Source organism: Artemia sp. Qi Xiang Cuo, chromosome 13 (assembly GCF_049724085.1).
Source record: "Artemia sp. Qi Xiang Cuo chromosome 13, ASM4972408v1, whole genome shotgun sequence".
NCBI classification, from domain to species: Eukaryota; Metazoa; Arthropoda; class Branchiopoda; order Anostraca; family Artemiidae; genus Artemia; species Artemia sp. Qi Xiang Cuo.
Genome location: NC_142806.1, coordinates 14,304,798 through 14,325,202, shown reverse-complemented (window position 1 = coordinate 14,325,202; position 20,405 = coordinate 14,304,798). Strand labels below are relative to the sequence as shown.

General features: G+C 34.3%; 1 protein-coding gene across 2 annotated transcripts in view; it reads right to left on the bottom strand.

Annotated features, from left to right (window-relative positions):
- Positions 1 to 2,584: 2,584 nt before the first annotated feature.
- Positions 2,585 to 20,405, bottom strand: part of LOC148944991 (palmitoyltransferase ZDHHC6-like) — a 104,988-nt gene continuing 87,167 nt past the window's right edge. For both annotated transcript variants that reach the window (XM_089099628.1, XM_089099629.1), the window contains 4 exons: positions 19,490 to 19,747; positions 10,459 to 10,539; positions 5,812 to 5,999; positions 2,585 to 2,888 (listed from right to left, as the gene is read on the bottom strand). In XM_089099628.1, the coding sequence (XP_088955754.1) occupies positions 2,747 to 2,888; positions 5,812 to 5,999; positions 10,459 to 10,539; positions 19,490 to 19,747 (669 nt within the window). In that variant the 3' untranslated portion in view covers positions 2,585 to 2,746. The remainder of the gene's footprint in view (positions 2,889 to 5,811; positions 6,000 to 10,458; positions 10,540 to 19,489; positions 19,748 to 20,405) is intronic.

The following is a 20,405-nucleotide window of genomic DNA, read 5'->3' as shown; positions in this document are numbered from 1 at the left end:
TTTTCTTTTCCTCTGAAAAGACAATGTCAATATGAAACGAACAGAAATTAATGGAAAAAAACTGTTTCCACAAAATAAGTTTTTCAAAGAAAAGTAAAGAACTCCACTAAACAAAAAATGAGCAAAAATAAAATCAAATAATCTACCAAGCGTGAAACTACAACAAATCAGCGTCGATAAATAAATGAAACCCAAAACGAGCAGAAATTAACATAAGTTGGGCTCGAAACCCCTATGCCTTCCCAAGGCCGGAACATAATTGCACTTTACTGAAAAAAATACAAATGAATGTGCATTGTTAGTTTAATGTACATTTACTGATATTTAGTAATCAAAATGTTAATATTATTTGATATATTAAAATCATAAAAGTAAAAACATTTATATTTTTTTTAGTAAAGTGCAAATTATGTTCTGGCCTTGGGAAAGCATAGGGGTTTTGAACCCAACTTATGTTAAATTCTGCTCGTATTGAATTTGACTCGGTTATTTATTGTAATGTACGCTCGTTTTGGGTTTCATTTATTTATCGACGCTGATTTGTTGTAGTTTCACGCTTGGTAGATTATATGATTTTATTTTTGCTCATTTTTTGTTTAGTGAAGTTCTTTACTTTTCTTTGAAAAACTTATTTTGTGGAAAAAGTTTTTTTGAATTAATCTCTCAAAAGAACCTTATTTGCTTTGGCGAATAATAGCATCTCAGATGCAACCATATTCGGGATATAAGTGCATCCCATCGAACTGCGACAAAAATTAGTTTTTAGTGAAAATGAAATGCAAAATTTATTTGTTTATTCATTTTGCTTTATCTATTTTTTTCCGCTTTACTTTATCTAGGATCAGATTAAAACCCTGTTTTCAATATTACCATTAATGGTTTGGAATTTAAATAAAATACAGGAAATTTCAGTTTGGAGAAAATTAAGTGTCAGGATATTGTGCAGCGTTTTTTTTTTCTCGTATTGTGGTTATATTTTAGAGACATTGTTGTATCCCTTTTTCTTCCCTGATTTGTTTTGTGTGGATTTTGTGATTGACACAAGGTCCTTCACAAGCTATGCTGCTTGGGATCTCTAGCACCTAAGTGTATTTATGTAATTACTGTAGTATTTAATAAATTGAATTGAAAATTTAAAACAAACGTACAGTTTGAGGGCATAGGAAAGTGGGCATAGCGGGCATTTTTCCTATGCCAAGTGGGCATAGGAAAAATTGTTTGTCAGGAATTGCTAAATTGAACAGTTCTTTATTTTCTTAGAAGTGTTAAGAGTTAAAAATCGGGTTAAATTAGAGGATATTAGAGGTTATAAAAGGGGGAGGGGCATGTAAAACTTTTCCCCAATCGCTGCCTTTGGCTCAGTTGATCAAATATTGATACGTATGTCTTTATTTTATTATTGTATCTATGTATTATAAAAAGAATAATTGAATGTTAGAGATTGTTGTCCAAGAAATTTTATACCCTCTGTGAAAGAATCTGGCAGATATTAAAGGTAGGTACTGACATGAGTACCATTTTCTACAATGTTTTTAGCATTTGGTAAAATTTGGTAAAAGTTTTTGGTATTTGGTAAAACTTTCGCCAAAGGCGAAAATTTTGACAGAAATTTTGCAAAATCGGGCGAAATTTAGCAAAATTCTTGATTTGTGCAGAAAAACCATTGACATGAGTTAGCAATTTTTTAAAACCTAGCCTGACTTCAAGTAGTCTGATAAAGAACATAGATGCCATCATGTGGACGAAGACACCATTCGCTTCTGTTTTTTTTCAGATCAGAATGAATTGTTTTTCCTTGACTTGCAGTGTTTCTAAAATCAATAAGATCTTCCAATTCATTCAAAGCTAAAAAAGTATTTCTAAAACTCATTTGTAAATGCATCAAAATTAAATATTTATCTTTAACGTGTGCGTTTTTAATGACAATACAATCTTTTTAAAAACAAATATTTTAAATTTGTCTTTGTTAGCTATGTTGTAGACAGATTTCAAAGAATTTAATTTTATTTAAACAAAAAGACTTCAAAAAATTTATTCTTCAAAAATCTCGTCAAAATACTGACCGGAATTCCCATAACAGCATCCTTTGATTGCTTTCTCTTATAAAATTTACCACCTTTTTCTGTCAAAACCCTACGACAAATTTTCTGTCAAAACATATCTTAAGGTCTGAATCAGTAAAAATAGAAAAGGCAACGTTTAGGGGGTTTCCTAGGGAGAATAAATGGCATGCTCTATAATAAAACTTAGTAATAAAGTGCCAAGCACTACGCACTGTGAACAAAGTGGTTCGATCCCATGTAATGTGTGTATCTTGAAAGAACAGTATATGTGACTTAGGGATTGCCTTTGGATAGAAAAAGGCTGGTAAATCCCCTAAGATAAGATTAAAAGGTTCCCCTTAGATAAGATTACTGAAAATCCATTAATGTTCCGCATTCCCCAGGATAAGCACTAGTTTAAAACACGGTGGAATAAAGAAGGATTATTTGCCAGTAATTTCACCTCAGCCCCCCCCCCCCAAAAAAAAACAAACTATGTAGCAGTAATATAATTTCTGAGGACTACCCAGAGAGACAGAACCAAAGGCAAAAAAATCATCTATTAAAATATAGAGACTTAGAAAAAAATTTCACTAGAAATATCTCAAAGTATATCGTGGTATGATGCCTCATAGGGCTCAGAGGCATCGCGTGCTGAAATTTACTCTATTTAAATCTTTACTTAGAGTTTATTCTTCTCCTCCTTATTTCTTCTTCTTAAATTCTTTGGCGGGGCCAGGCGCATAGTCTAACACCTGTACACAGCGCTTAGGGAACCAACCTCTTCGTCGACATCCAATTTTCATATCTCTCGGAAACTGAAACACCTCTCCATAATACCAATACCTTCAAAGAGAGAAAAGACAAATTACGGCTTTTTTCAATGTTTTTTACTTTAACTAGAATCAGACTGAAAATGTTTAATTGATTTATTTTGTTTACTTGCATCAATTTTATTTTGATTTTTGAAAAATACAATCTTCTTTTTCCCTTTGGTCAGCTGGCATCAGTCATTTCATTACTTTCTTCTACATTGTTAAATGTTGTACCTAATGTGAAACCGACATTTTAAATTCAGACGTAGACAACGTAATATATGTCAAATATATACAGACATAGAGAATATACTGACAAATAGATATAAACAGACAGAGAGCCACACACTCTTTGGCTAAGTAGCTAGAACATATGATATACTGCATTTTTATTCAGATTTTGATGTGTTGCTGGTTGTTCCTATGATCTTGCAGGATCGTGTCGTATGACCTCATCATTGGAATCAAATTCAGGGACATGCTTAAATTTTTAACTCTTCTTCTTGTTTGGATTGTTATGGAGACGCTTTCCCATAATCTCATCATCGGAATCAAATTCTGGGACATGTTTCTATTCATAGCTCTTATTCTTCTTCTTCTTATTGTTGAAGACTTTTAACCCCCCCCCCCACCCCACCCCAAAAAAATCTTTACGTTCAATAGCTTGCAGAACATTTACATTTCTTTCTTCAAATAAACTTATATTTCAACCTGTTTTAAATTTCTTTTTTTTAATGATTGTTAATTTTTATTTTTAGCCTTTACTCCAGTAGTATATTTATTATACGTTGTTTTATTTTTATTTTCATATAATGTGAATAAGAAGGCTTCTCCTCGCCATGAGTTTTAGTTCTTCATAAGTCTAATCAAAAATTGCAATCTTTAGACCTAGATTTGACAGAAACGAATTTTTAGTAGACATTTACTGCTTAGCTTCAAATAATGCTGTAGAACAGATTATATTTTGAAACGAAATGAAATCAATGGCAAAGTATCACTATAGAAGACATGAATTTTAAATGGTTATGTCTATAAAAATCGAGTAGCAAGAAAGAGGAAAGAGAGATAAAGAGAGAGAGAGAGAGAGAGAGAGAGAGAGAGAGAGAGAGAGAGAGAGAGAGAGAGAGAGAGAGAGAGAGAGAGAAAGACTCCCAAAAGCAAATTCGAATATACTGGCCAAAAATATGAATTTTTTGGCTAGAAAGTCAAATTATTAATTATATTACACATCTCCGCAATATATAGATCAAACAGTTCGTTATAACGAACTGTAAGTAAGGAGCGACCCGGCTCAATAGTAACCGAAACTCTAAAAAACGGAATTTTGATACCAATAGATACATCAGAAACAGATTTTTATGCTGATTTCAAATATATAAGTTTCATCAAGTTTAGTCTTACCCATCAACAGTTACACCCCCTAAATTCATAGAACTCTAATGAAAGTCACACCATCAGATTCAGCGTATCAGAGAACCCTACTACAGAGGTTTCAAGGTCCTATCTGCAACATTGTGGAATTTTGTATTTTTTGCCAGAAGAATGATCACGGATTTATTTGTTTGTTTTATTTTATTTTTTTTTTATTTTTTTATTTTTATTTTCCCAGGGGTGATCGCATTGATCCAGTAGTCCTAGAATATCGTGAAAAGGCTCATTCGAACGGAAATTAAAAGTTCAAGTGACCTTTTTCAGTGACCAAAAAATTTTTTCCCGAAGTCACCCAATCAAAATTTTGAGATAGCCATTTTTTCAGCATAGTCGAAAATTTAATTAATATGTCTTTGAGGATGACTTAATCCCCCACAGTTCCTGGGGGAAGGGCTGCAAGTTGTAAACTTTGCCCATTGTTTACATATAGTATTGGTTATTGGGAAGTATACAGGTGTTTTCAGGAGGAATTTTTTTCTAGTGGGGGGTCGGAGTTGGGGTACGGTGGAGGATCTTTCCATGGAGGATATTTCCTTGGGGAAAGGAACATTTCCAGGAAGGGGGTGCCAGATTTCCCAGCATTATTCAAAAAACGATCAGAAATTAAATAAAAAAACAAGTTTTTTTTTCAACTGAAAGTAAGGAGCAACATTAAAAATTAAAACGAACAGAAATTATTGCGTACATGAAAGGGTTCATCTCCTAGTCAATACCTCGCTCTTTACACTAAAGTTGTTTAGCACTTTCAAAAGAGCTATCTATTCTAATTAACCGGCCTTTGTGATTCAGGGGTTTGTGATTGTAACAGAATTCGAACTTTAGAGTAAAGAGCGAGGTATTGATTAGGGGGCGAACTCTCTAATATACGTAATAAAAGCATAGGAATATAGAAATTCGTTACGTAAGTTAATTCAGAATTAATTCGTAAGTTACGTCAGAACAAAATTTCGAAAAAGCCATTTAGCCAAAAAAGGAAAATAAATGTACGAATTTCGTATTAATTATTGATGTACGGTGAGCCAAAATCAAAGCTTTATTAATTCAAAAACGTTCAGAAATTAACTTAAAAAAAACAAGTTTTTTTTAACTGAAAGTAAGGAGCGACATTAAAACTTAAAGCGAACAGAAATTATTCTGTATATGAAAGGGGCTGTCCCCTCCTCAACGCCTCGCTCTTTACGCTAAAGTTTGACTCTGTCTCACAACTTTATTTTTAAAAGCAATAAAAAACTTTAGCGTAAAGAGCGAGGCGTTGAGGAGGGGACAGCCCGTTTCATATACAGAATAATTTCTATTCGTTTTAAGTTTTAATGTTGCTCCTTACTTTCAGTTAAAAAAACTTGTTTTTTCAGTTAATTTGAAGATGAAATCATACAATCATACACGTTCAAGATAGCATTGCTACATTAACTTGAAGAATTAACACACCAACAAAATAAAATGCATTAAATCTATACTAAATTAAAACTAAAGGACTATATTAATATTAAAACAGCATTATACATATTTAATCCAAAACAAACCTTTTCCAGCGTGTTACAGTGATAATTTCCCCCAAATTGATATTTATCCTTGGTTCTTCAGTACATGGCTGACAAAATACGGCTCTAAGACCATGGCTAACTGGGAGCCACGAGCCAGAATAGCTTCGGATAACTTTGTAGTCGATTGAGCGAAGTCTTTTCAAGCGTTTCTGCTCAATTTGTTCGATCTGAAAAATTCAACCAGTAAAAACTCTTGTTTTGTGCAATCAGGGAACTTTCTAATAAAAATGATTGATGTAAGGCTAAGTCAGTCTATATACACAGCCTATACACTATACACTATACAATATGAGACTGAGTTTATAACACAAGACTCGGGGAATATATAAGACTGAGTCGGGGAATTTATCATACAAGATTGAGTCAGCCTATAACACTAGATAAAATTTAAGTGAATTATTACTATTTCGTGGACGGAGGCTGAGCAAAAATATGAGGTAAAACTACTGAACCAGAGTTGTCTTCTTTTTCGCTTGTACTTTATCTGACAAAACTCCGAAAAAATAGGTTTCCAATCCCTGTATTAGTATTAAGGATTTCCAGGAATGTCCTTCAATTCGATTCTAATGCCAACCCAGTAGTAATAAATTATTCAGTTTTGTAGTTCATGAATTTTATTTTGTTAATCAGTGTTCAATCAAACGAGAAGAATTGCCCAAATAAAGCTTGAAATGAACATCGGTAATTTTTGATGCATTCAGTTTAGTTTGTTTAAGAAGTATTTTCAACCGCCAAATCAATAAACGATTTAGCCAAACAATTGTTTTTCTATGCATTTGAAAGGTATGTGTTTCAAAGAAAGAAAGTATGGACAAACTTAAGTTCATATCAGACTAATGAAATTAGATTGAGTTTCAAGTCGTTTCCCAAGTTGTTCCCAAGATATTGGTGATAAAAACTGATATTTTACTTCAAATTTTGTGATAAGGACCAAATTCTTTACTAAGCAATTAGGCGTCGGTTCTCGGTGTGGTAATTTTGGTAAAAGTTAGTGAAAGGTATTTCTGCAAAATTTAGTCCTGGGGTTCAACAAAAGGTCAGGACTGAAATCGAATAGGAATATGACCAAATTTATTACCTATCACGAGTTTTGGAACCTCTGTCGTTTCCTATAGCGCAAAATGTTTTATTTTTTTTTTATTTATCATTGTCTGGAAATAGAGTATTGGAGACTGATCAAAGAAAAAACTTTGATGCTTGAACGATGGTTTAATAGAAATTAGAAAGTACGTAGGGAAGCTGAATTGGAACTGAATAGAAATAGGAAATTGAAAAGGAATAAAACAGAGTATGGGGAAACAATCAAGGATGAAAGTTTGGTTTTTGAACAAAAGTTTAATATGAATTAGAAAATACACAGGGGCAGGGCCGCAGCTTTGGTTTTAAGCTTGGAGAAGGCGTATAAAGAATAAGCCGACAATATCGTCCAATGTGGCGACAAATGCAGACACATAAGCTAAATAAAACTACAAAAAAGACAAGCTAAATTCCAAGGCCGGTGCTGCGCGCCGACACCTTGAAAGTCTAAGGGGGCGGGGACACGGTGGGCATAATGTCAATTCAAACCTAACCTTAATCCAAACCTGGTAGCCTCATAATTAACAACTTCTTTAATATCCAGAATTCCTTATTTTAGACTGTGCCTCCAGAGCATCAAGAAAGAGTGTCCATTCTTCCCGTAATTTTTCTGCTACCAATATATCTTTACAATACGGCTTGATTGAGGTGTTTAGGTTTCGCAGATCTGTCTGGTACGTTAAGTACATGGTGTTTCCAGGTCTGCCTCTGCAGCGTGTAGGCCTACTCGACGATTACCAGTGGATCGCTGCATTCGATAGCCGGAGATTGTCCATACATAAAACGTGGCTAATTGTCCCGTTTTATCACGGATGGATATGTTGGTTATCTGTTGCAAGTAGATATGGATAATTCTTCTGAGACATGTGTTCTCAAAAGCAAGAACCCCCCTCTCTTGTTTCTGGTTCAAGCACCAGCCAGGTTTCGGATGCATAAAGAAGAACCGACCTGAAGTTGTTATTAAAGAGTCACAATTTCAGCCGTAGAGAGAGGCTTTGAGACCGCCAAAATTTCAGTAGTCTATTCAATGCTCCACTGGGTTGACCAATTTTTGTAAGCACTTCTTTTATGATAGATCCTGTATTATCAATTAAGCTTCCTATGTATTCAAAATGGACGACTTGTTCTGACTGTTAATCTCCGCAAGCAATGCTCAGGGGTGAGTCTGTTGTAACCATGCATTTCGTTTTTTCGACATTTATTTTTAGGCTGACCTGGCAGCGACTCTCCTTCACTTAGTCTAAGAGTTCTTGAAGTCGTTGCTTACACAAATCTAGTATCGCGATATCGTCAGCAAAGTCTAAACCGCTCAGGCATACTTCAGGATTCAGCTGAATGCAGTTTGTGATGGTGGTTCACATTATGAATCAATTATAATTACGAAGTGTAGCGGTGACAAGACGCAGTCTTGTATAACTTCTGACAGGATGCGGAAAAAACGGGTTTGGTCACTTGGTGTCTTTACACAGTACTCATTGTCTCCATAGAGAGCAATTATCTCTACCACAACATAAATATTAAACAGTAACGAAAATTCCTATACTCTCCATTAAAGATTTTTGGGACACATCAGTCAACATCTTTCTTCATGACTCCGCCTTCGCGCATTTGCAATGACAAATGATTTGATTGAATGCTAAGTAGCAACTGTAGCTATTGATGTGACACAAAAAGAAACTCCCCTATCCACGCGTTGTGACCTCTCCCATTTCTTACCAAAATTGTCACTACTGTTTAATATTTACGCTGTGGATCTCTGTGAAGACAATACGGAAGTAATACATACTTCAATAATTTACTAAGAATGCAGTAGACAGTGATCAGCCTGCAGTAACTAGGATAATTAATTTTGTTCCTTTCTTTAATGTAGAAGTAATATTACCATATAAAAACGAATCAGGGACAATAGATCTTGAAAAAGAACGTTTCAAATAACAACTGAAGATGTGACAGTAGTTCAACTGAATTAGGATTAAGGTATGGTGTACAAATACCACCAAGATCACAAGATTTTGCCCTTAACAGTACAGAATTCACAACATTAGGTTTTTCACCAGGTACAACATTTCTTTGGCTGAGAGTATTAAGAAGAACCTTCGCAACTAAAGCAGTAAAACGGCTGTGCACAGCATAGTTCATCCCGGAAGTACTACTGCTAACAAGTCACCGCAGCACCATGCCTCCTGAGGCCAACACAGCTACGCACGCTCCTCCTTCATCCCAATCTATTCAAAGTCTCCCTTTTTACACCCTCCCACGAAGTTCCCATTTCCTTTAAATCTTTCTTTATGACGTCCTCCTCCCACCCCAGACGAGGACGACCTGCTTTCCGTTTAGCCCTAAAAGGTTGGCCGAAAAGAACAATCTTCGGAAATTTGTCATCCTTCATCCACACAATGTGCCCTAGCCACCTCAACCTTTCTTTCATTACAGCCTTAGAGAGCGGTATTGAACCACATTTTTCGTACAGCTAATTGTTTGAAATACGGTCAGTCAGCCGGGTACCGAGAACAATCCTTAAGCAATTTCTGTGGAAAACATCTAGCAAATCTTCTTCCGCTTTTCGGAGCACCCATGCTTCAAAGCTATATTTGACCACTGTCATCACTGTAACTTCTTAATTCTAATCTTGGTTTGCAGACTTATCTTCCTATGCTTCCAAACTTTTTTGAACTGTGAAAAAACGCCGTGACATTGGCTATCCTACTTTTAACATCTTCACTGCTCCCACCATCTTTACTAATAATACTACCAAGGTAATTAAAGCTATCAACCTAATAGATCTTTTTATTACCCAGAGTCTCCTTTTCATCTAAACTTATTCCTAGCCTTAGTGACTTAGTCTTCTTAACATTAATTTTTAAACCTATTCTAGCACCCTGAACTCGCAAAACCTCTAAAAGTTCATTCCTTTTGTTCACAATTTCATCTAGGATGCATAAATCATCAGCATAATCTAAATACAGGAAAGTTTTTCCTCCCCATTTGATTCCGTGGTCTCCCATTACCTTTCCTGCGCTCCTTAAGGCAAAGTCCAGCAAAATAATCTATATAAAGGGTGATAAAACACAATCCTGCTTAACTTCTGATTTAAAACAAAAGCAGCTACTAGCCTTAACATAACTAAACATAACTAAACTAAACATAAGCCAACTAAACATAATCTTAACTTAACTAAATAACTTAACTAAAATAACTAAACATAATCTAAGTCCAGGAGACTTTTTCCTCCCCATAAATTGTCCCAAAAAATATGTCCCAAATAAATGTTCCAAAAAGAAAGAGTAAAAGAGAAGCCTTTTTATTAAATAAGGAAATATAAAAGAATCTTTAAAAGCGACATTGGTGAATAAAAACGAAAACACCGAAAAAAGAAGAATCTGAAACGAATAGTAACATTTTGTAAAGACCCTGAAAAATGTACCTTTGAATATGTTAAATTAAAGAATGACTATGTTATTGATTTCTTTTTTTTTTTTTTTGGCGATTTCAGATCAAACATCTTAAATTCGTAATTTTTAACATCTTTTGTTCAACAAAATTTCTTACCGTCAAGGTATATTTATTAAATCCCGCTTTTGTTGGCCAAAACATTCCATCACCAGGAGGAGTACAGAAAAAATTGACTACCTGAAATCAAATCTTAGTTGTTATACATCGCTTTTTTCGTCAAAATAGCTGACCTACAATTTTGAAATACCTCAATCTTATAAATAAATCAAATCTTAGTTGTTATACATCGCTTTTTTCGTCAAAATAGCTGACCTACAATTTTGAAATACCAATACTTTTTGGCAAGACAATTTTTTGGGATAGAATTCGGAAATCATTTCAGATTTAATTTCTTAGATTTCCAAGGACGCAAGGGTAACATAGTATAAGAAAGAATGTCTAATTATATGGAAACCCTGGTCATGTATAGCTTTTTACTATTCTTCTCGTTTATGTTTGGGCATTGCTATTATTTTTCTTATAATCAATCTGTTGCTTAGTAAATTTCATTTTCAGATTTTCAGTTCCTAATTTTGATGCATTTGTTGCTTATTAATTCAGGGTCTTAATGTTTAACCCAATCTTAGCAGTAGTAGAGTGCTTTTTTGCTCAAAGTCGTACTATTTTGAAATAATAATACATTTGGGCAAGAATGTTATGTTTTATCAACACCCAGATTAATGTAAATAATATTATGGATTTCTGAAGGACAAAAGGATAGCTTCGTATAAGAAAGGACCTAGTGCCGTGGCAACCCTGGTCATGCATAGCTTTTACAATGCTTCTAGTTTTTATATTTCGGGCATTCCTATTTTTTTTTATTAATCTATTGTTTTGTAACAGAAGATCTTCAACTTAAATGTAAACTTAGCAGTAGTGCAGAACTTTTGCGCTCAAAATAGTACAATTTTGAAATAAAAAATAGCAACAAGTTTCATTGACAGTACTATATTCTATCCACTCCAAGATCAACGCAAATTTAAATTTTCAGATTTCCAAATGACAAAATGATAGCATAGTATAAAGCAAAATTCTATTGATGTTGCAACACTGGTCACATACAGTATCTAATGTGCTTCTGTTACCATGAATGTTGACATTCACCGGTAATTGTCTGAAATACATTTCTTTATCCTTGGATTTAGTCAGCGTTGCCAGTCAGCTTTTCAAGTTCTATGCAAGGTTTGATGGTTAGAGGTTAGGTTAGGTTATTAATACATTTCTGAGATTTGTAACCTAATTTAACCTAACCTAACTTAAACTTTTACCATCAAAGCTTGCATACGACTGGAAAACCTGATTCACAAAGCTAATAGAATCCAAGCAGAGAAAAAGGAATTTTGGATATTCACCGGTGAATTTCGACATTAACCAGAACTGGACATTCACGTTGACACTTCTATTTTATACTATTTAGCATATTCCTTTTTGGTACTTAAGCTGTCGCATACTAAAGTAAGGTCTTCAACACTTTCAACTTTTAGACCCAGAGGTAAGTTTAGACGCACTGGGCAAACAGCCTTCCCGCATATAACAGTTGTTTCGCCGGGGAAACATTATTTTTCAGTCCTTTTTAAGTAGAAAAAAGTTTAACTGATCAATTTTCTGCCAGGCTTTTGCATTCATGAAAATGCCACTTCAGATATTGATTCAATTGTTTTCATATTGCTGCTATACTTTACTAAAAAAAAAAAAAAAAAAAAAAAAAAAAAAAAAAAAAAAAAATCAGTACCAAAGAGAAACAGAGAGTTTACTTGTAAAAAAAATCTCGTGACTCAAAAACGTTTCTTTTTTTTACTAGTTTAAATTTTACAAAAAAAATCAGGCGGGATTCAAGTTTTCGTTCTTTTTACTTTCTTGAAAGTTCACAAAGAGACCAATCAGAATTTATATTGGCTCCCTTTTCTGGCATACACCTACCGATTAGTATGATTGGCTTACGAAATACACGTTACTTATGTAAACCAGTGAAATTAAATCACTTTATAACACAGGATTTACATCAAAGTAATTATTCTTTTTCTGGTATTAATTAAGAAAAAAATTTCCACAAAATAAGTTTTCAAAAAAAGTAAAGAACTTCATTAAACCAAAACTGAACAAAAATAGAATCAAAGAATCTACCAAGCATACAACTACCACAAATTAGTACCAATAAATAAATGAAACGCAAAACGAACAGAAATTAAAATAGATAACATAGTTAAACTCAAAACGAGCAGAAATTAATATGATTAGGGTTCAAAATCCATATGCTTTCTAAAAGCCAGAATATAATTTGTAATTTACCGAAAAAAATTCAAATGAATTTACTGGAAAAAAATGTGCTTTGTCAGTTTAATATACATATGCTGAATTGCTGATATTACTTCTTAAAATCTTAATTAATTTTTGATTTCTTAAAGTTAGAAAAAGGAAAACATTTAAAAGAATCTTTTACAGTAAAGTGCAAATTATATTCTGGCTTTTAGAAAGCATGGGGATTAGAACTCTACTTATATTAATTATTGCTCGTTTTGAGTTTGACTCTGTTATTTATTTTAATTTCTGTTTGTTTTGGGTTTCATTTATTTATTGATACTGATTTGTGGTAGTTGTATGCTTGGTAGATTATTTGATTCTATATTTGTTCATTTTTGTTTTAATGGAGTTCTTTACATTTTTATTTGAAAAAATAATATTGTCGAAAGTTTTTTTTTAATTAATTTCTGTTCGTTTTATATTGACAAAGTATTTTTCAAGAAGAAAGACTGAGCCTCTTCTAAGGCTAAGCAACCATCCTTTTCATAAAATCCTTAAATACCCCCTGGGAATAACTTACAACCCTTGTCCCTAATGTCTGGGGTTTGTTTCAAACCAAGAAAGCCTTGTTATACGATATTTAAACTATTTTGAATAGAATGGCTATCTCAAAATTTCTAATTGATACATTTCCGGACAATACGACGTGTGTGTGTGTAGGGAGGGGGTAGCTGCCCTCTGATCACTTTAACTCTTAAAAAGAGCACTAGAGCGTCTGAATACTAATCCAATGAGTCCCCTCCGAAGTTCATATGACCACGCTTTCAATAAAAACCTTATATGCCCCCAGGACATAACTTACACCCCTTGCTCTTAGGGCTGGCGGAATTTGTTATCCTCAAAAACATAATTTCCAGACCTTTCTGATACACTGAACAAAATCGCTATATCAAAATTTTGATTGTAAGTGCTTGGGGAAATGAGGGACACGGGGGGGGGGGCATTTGCCCTCTGATTACCTTAGAATAATAAAAAAGGCACTAGACCTCTGAATTTACAATCGAATGAGCCCTTTTCAAAGCTTCTACGACAAAACTTTCTATAAAAACCTTATATGCCCAAAGGGCATAACTTAGGACCCTTGTCCTGAGGACTATGGTGAGAGGGTTGTCATCCTCAAAGACATAATTTTCAGACCTTTCAACTACGTTGAACAAAATGACCATATCAAAATGTTGATCGGAAATGTTTGAGGAAATGATGAGCATGGGGGGGGGTTGATTCTCCCTCCGATGAATTTCGACTATTAAAAAGTACAATAACCCTCTCAATTTCCAATCCAATGAGCCCTTTTGAATTTTTTACGACAATACGTTCTATAAAAACATTATATACCCCCAGGACATAACTTATAACCTTAGCTCTGAGGGCTGTGGGGGGGGGGGTTCATAGTCAAAAAAATATTTTCCGGACCCTTCAACTACGTCCAACAAAATGGCTATATCAAAATGTTCATCGGAAGTGTTAAGGAAATAATGAGCGTGGGGGGAGGGGGGGGGGCAGTTCTTTTTGAAGTTTCTACAACAACATTTTCTATAAAAAAATAAAGTTTATATGCCCCCAGGGCAGAACTTACAACCTTTGCACTGGGGGCTGTGGGGAGTTTGTCATCCTAAAAGACATAATTTCCGGACCTTTCAACTACGTTGAAAAAAATGGCTATCTCAAAATTTTGATTGAACGTGTTCGGCAAAATGTTGGGCGTGAGAGGGGGGTCAGTTGCCCTCCAATCCCTTTCGACTGTTAGAAAGGGCAGTAACCCTTTCAATTTCCAATCGAATGAGCCCTTTTTGGAGTTTCTACGACAAAACTTTCTATAAAAAACCTTATATGCCCCCAGGGCATAGCTTGCAACCCTTGCCTGATGGGTTGTGGGGGGTTGTCAACCTAAAAGATCTAATTTCCAGAACTTTAAACTACGTTGAACAAAATAGTTATCTCGAAATTTTATTGGATGTGTCTGGGGAAACAGTGGGCGCGAGAGGGGGGTTAGTTGCCCGTCAATCACTTTCGACTATTAAAAAGATCAATAGCCCTCTTAATTTCCAATCGAATGTTTTGAAGTACCTACAACACCACTTTCTGTAAAAACCTTATATGCCCCCAGGGAATAACTTACAACCCTTACCCTGAGGGCTGTGGGGGGGGGGGGGTGTCATCCTTAAAGACCTAATTTCTAGAACTCTCAACTACGTTGAAAAAATAGTTATCTCAAATTTTTGATTGGATGTGTTTTGGGAAATGGTGGAAATGAGAAGGGGGTTAGTTGCCCTCCACTCACTTTTGACTATTAAAAAGGGCAATAGCCCTTTGAATTTCCAATTGAATGATCCCTTTTTGAAGTAACTACGACATCGCTTTCAATAAAAACCTTATATGCCCCCAGGGCATAAATTAGGCTTTGAGGGCTGTGGGGGGAGTGTCCTCCTCAAAGACATAATTTCCAGATCATTCAACTACGTTGAACAAAATGGTTATCTCAAAATTTTGATTGGATGTGTTTGGTGAAATGGCGGGCTTGGAAGGGGTGTTAGTTGCCTTCCAATCACTTTCGACAGTTAAAAAGGGCACAAGCCCTTCCAATGTCCAATCAAGTGAGCCGCTTTCAAAGTTTCTACAACAACTCCTTCGCTACGAAATACCCTGGTCTAAAACCAACAAAAAAAAAAAATAATAATAATAATACGTTGTGCCAACATCGTTTTTCACTTAGGCAACGCTATTGCACTGTCTATGATAAATAGTAAAATCAAAACTCAGCAATAAGTGAAATAAATAAAATTTTACTACTACTATATTACTAATATAACAATATTATTCATTTTATTCCAGACTTTCACTAAAAGTCTAAGAATTTGTACAGACATCTCCTAAAAAAATTATTATATGCGACAGAATTATAGACGCCTACGGAGGGGGGTCGTTAACAGGAGAAAATCTAAGAAATGGATGCTATGACGAGGACTAGATTTATGCCCCCTCTTTTACCCCCTCTCCCCGGTTTGATAAACAGGACAGTTCAGTAATAGACATTTCAATAGAAGTAGTGAAAACAGATAAAAGTAATTGAAATATGTCAGCTGTGCGATCAGCATCTGGCGATACGTCAACTATAGTTGCCGATTAGAAATAAAAGTGTGTTATTAACAAAATAATTAAAATATATCAGCTGTGGGAACAGCAGTCGGCGTTATGTAAACTATAGTTGCCGATTGTAAATTAAAGTATGTAATTAATAAAATAATTATAAAAACTCTAACAAAATATTTACAAAAATAATTAAAATGCAACAGCTATGCGATCAGTAGCCAGCGATATGTAAAATATGAATGCCTATTATAGATTAGAGTATGTATGGTCAGCAGCGGTCATCGGCAATATAAAACATGATTGACGAATAATATGAATTAATAAATTAATTCAGGATAATGGTAATTACAAAACTGAGTTAAAATTCTCATTATACTAATTTATTGGGGTAAAAAACTAGTTTATTCGCAGAAACTATAAAAAACAGATATCATCAAAAAATATTAGAACTTACTTGAAAATTATTGAAATTCTACACTTGTTTAATTGTCTGATTAATTTTCTATCTGATTGATAGAAAATTTTCTTGTTACAATTATTATCATCTTATTAAATGTCCTATTATATTTCTATTAAAGGTTGTTTTATGTTTCTTATTATGTTTTCAATCTAGTTGACTTTCTGTTATTTTTCTAATTAAAATTCTGAATACATAATTGGTTGACTTCATTGACCTTACAGGACAGACTTCATACTCGTCAGACTTCTGACCAGTACAAAAAAACCTTACCATCTGGTAACACCCTGCTGAACTGTATACTGTAACATTGACTTTATAGGACAAACTTCATACTCGTCATAATTCTGAATAGTTTACAGCTGTTACACTGTTCCGGCTGTTATACTGTGAGCACTAGACACAAGTAGTCTGATTCAGTTTGTGGTTTTTATATATAAGAAAATATGGCCCTTCGTTTTTAATTATATTTGCTCTTTTTGATACAAAAAAAAAGCTTGATTGAAAACCAAAAACAAACTGGCATTCTCAGACATGCGTCGCCAGCAACAAAATTATTATGGTTTCTATGCTTAAATGAAGATAACATTCAATTTTTCTTATAGTAACAGCTGTGTGTCTATGATGCCTATAAACTTTATAAATAGTTTTTTTTTGTTTAAGAGAGACGTTAAAACTGAAAAAGAATGTATAAATCTGAAGCTATAACAGCTGAAAACTGAAAACTATAACTTAAAACTGAATCTATAACAGCTGTGAATCTATGATGCCAATAAACTTCATAAATCTTTTTTTCCGTTTGAGTGACGTTAAAACTGAAAATGAATAGAAATTAGGACGGTTCCCAATCCTCCCCTTAAACCCGCCGTTTTCTGATGTCAATACAAGACACTCGTTTGCAATTCTGTTGCACTACCACAAACTACTAAACAGCCTGACTTCAGGAATTGACTAACACATGTATGTTGAAGACAGCTACAAAACGGGTACAAAGAATGCACTGAAATGAATTTGACAAAAAATTGAAGTTATGAGGTTTTGAATTCTATTGGAGAAAAAACATCAATAAGATAGAATAAAATGAAAATCCACAAAATAAAAACAAGAAAGGATAAAAAACAAGTATTAAAAATCAAACCAAAAATAGACACGACGACAAAGGTTCGGTAAGGTTAACTTCATAAAGGTTCTTACAATAATATTATATTGTCTTCCTTTTTACAAGCCTAGGCCTCAAACCTACCTAGGCCTACCTTCCCTTATAGGCCTAGGAGCCTTTGTAAGGATTAGTACTCAATATTCATTGCATGTTTATTTGAATATGAGTAAATCTTATCTTACCACTGACAAGTCACTGCAGCACAAACAGACCCAAGGATGCAAGGACATTTGTGAGGGAAGAAGTTCCGTGCTGCTGAAATTTAGTAAACAGATGGAGACTTGGGCTAAAAAGCGTCCATCGATTCGTCGTGGCCGTACAACAAATATGTCATATTCGCAAAAGAATTTTCAACTTGACAAAAGTTGGAGTCAGTGAAACCCGATATTTAAGGCGAAGTTAGAGTCTGAAAAAACAGTGTAAGGGTTGATGTGTGAGTTACTTGGATTGGGTGTTTTACGCTTATGTGAAAGACACAACACGGTCATTTTGAAAACCATTCCTTGAGGCCTAAATGCATTCCTAGTAGTAAAAATCAGAATAAAGCACTTAAATGGGCATTGTTTTTTTTGAGGAGGGGGGGATAATAAAATAAAATTATAATATAATTTGAATCAGAAGTGCCCAGAAATTTGAGATAATTTAGGGTCCCCCCCATCCCTGCGCAAGTCCCATGTCAGAGTTACTGAAATCAGGTGGCGAAAAGAAAATCAAACATGAAAATCAGAAGCATTTACAGATCTAAGTCTGATCCAAGAAGCACAATATTCTTTTTTTTTAAACTAAAATTGATTTCATCCGAACTTTTATTCCTTAATTTCGAGCAGCCATAGCATGCTATTTTCTCACTTGGCGCACCTGAGGATGAAAATATCTTCGTTTGGCTGACCAAAAGGAGAAAAATAATATCAGGTACAAGTCAAAACGGTCACACGATGTCTCAAAAAATGAAATCTACTACTACTACTAGCATCTCACTGCAACATCAAGCTGCCTGCAACATCAAGCTGCCTGCAACATCAAGCTGCCTGAGCTAATACAGCTATGCAAACGCACCTACTCCACTCAACCTACTCAAATCTTTCCTCCTTGTCTCTTCCCAAATTATTCATATTTCCTTTGAATCTTTTCTTATGACCTCTTCCCTAGTCATACGGGAATGACTTGCTTTTCGTTTGGCCTCAGACAGATAGCCAAAAGGCATCATCCTCGGCAGTCTGCCCTCGCTCATCCGTAAAACATGGCCTGGTCATCCTGACCTCTCTTTCAATGTAGCCCTAGAAACTTGAATCGAACCACGTTTTCGAACAGCTTATTGTTACATCTAAGGTCAGTCAAATGAGTCCATAAGTTCTTTAAAGTCCATAAGTCAATATATACAAGTCCATAAATGTCAAACAGCTCGTTGTTTCATATAAGGTCAGTCAAATGAGTCCATAAGTTCTTTAAAGTCCATATGTCAATATATACAAGTCCATAAATTTCAAACAGCTCGTTGTTTCATATAAGGACAGTCAAACGAGTCCATAAGTTCTTTAAAGTCCATAAGTCCATATTTCAATATATATAATTCCATAAATCTCAAACAGTTCATTGTTTCATATAAGGACAGTCAAACGAGTCCATAAGTTCTTGAAAGTCCATAAGTCCATACGTCAATATATATAAGTCCATGAATTTCAAAAAGTTCATTGTTTTATATAAGAACAGTCAAACGAGTCCATAAGTTCTTTAAAGTCCATAAGTCCATACGTTACTATATATAAGTCCATAAATTTCAAACAGTTCACTGTTTTACATAAGAACAGTCAAACGAGTCCATAAGTTCTTTAAAGTCGTTAAGTTCATATGTCCATATATAGAAGTCCATATTTTGAAACAGTTTATTGTTTTATATAAGGAGAGTGAAACGAGTCCATAAGTTCCTTAAAGTCCATAAGATAATCACTCATAGTATTTGGATTACAAGGATAAATCGATTGTAATAAAACTAGTAATCAATAGATACAAGGTTCAATAATTAATAGAAAATATATTTCGGAACACACTAGAAGAATAAAGTTGGAACAATAAGGAAAAACCTGATTCCAGTTCGCCATTCTTCCGAGATCATAGGGATAAACAAAAACATCCTGAGATTCTTTTCTTCTCGCCACAGCCTTCTCTAGTATCCAATCTTCAATACCGGTTCTGTTTCTTAAGATTGTCCTCAACTGAAGAAACAGAAGAATTCCAACCGCAATAACGACACCTATAGCTAAACCAATATTGATGACTATCCAAAATATATGCCACGTTCCAATGTAGCCACTAGATGGCGCATAGTGATACTGCCATGGCTGTGTTAAGAAAAAAACGAAGTAGAATTTAGTCCAAAGAAACAAATCGAGTTGTAAATAAAATAATGTAAAGAAAATTAGAGACAGATACTAATCAATGAATACTAATACTAATCTAAAATACAAATATAAAAATAGATAATTATGAAATATTAATAACTCTAATAAGGCAATAAAGAAATTATAACAAAGAAAGGGGGGCGGGTGGGGGTTGAGCAAGACAGGAGTTGGATATCCGGTTAAATTACTGCGTTTGATTAGAAAACAAACTGTAAATATTATTAAGAATACAGTAGTCATGCAAGAAAGACAAGCCCTTATTTTAATGACAATACAACGAATTTTTTTTTTAATCTTGAGGGAAATAGGAAATGTCTGAAAAAAGGCAGAAAGACCCCCTGCTTGACGAAAAACAGGTTTTTTCTGCCTTTGGGATGTTGCTCACTACGTGACAAAGATTTAAATTTGAGTTTTTTTGGGGTTGAAGGGACAAAAAAAGGTACCTAGGTTAGGTTACGTATTTAATATATGCTATGCTTTACCCCCCCTCCCCCCTAATGTGCAAATATATAGCCCAAATTCGTTTCTGAACTGTTATATCGTCATCCTATTTTGTTTTATTTCATTAGTATTAACGAAACTTCACTTATCGCGTGAC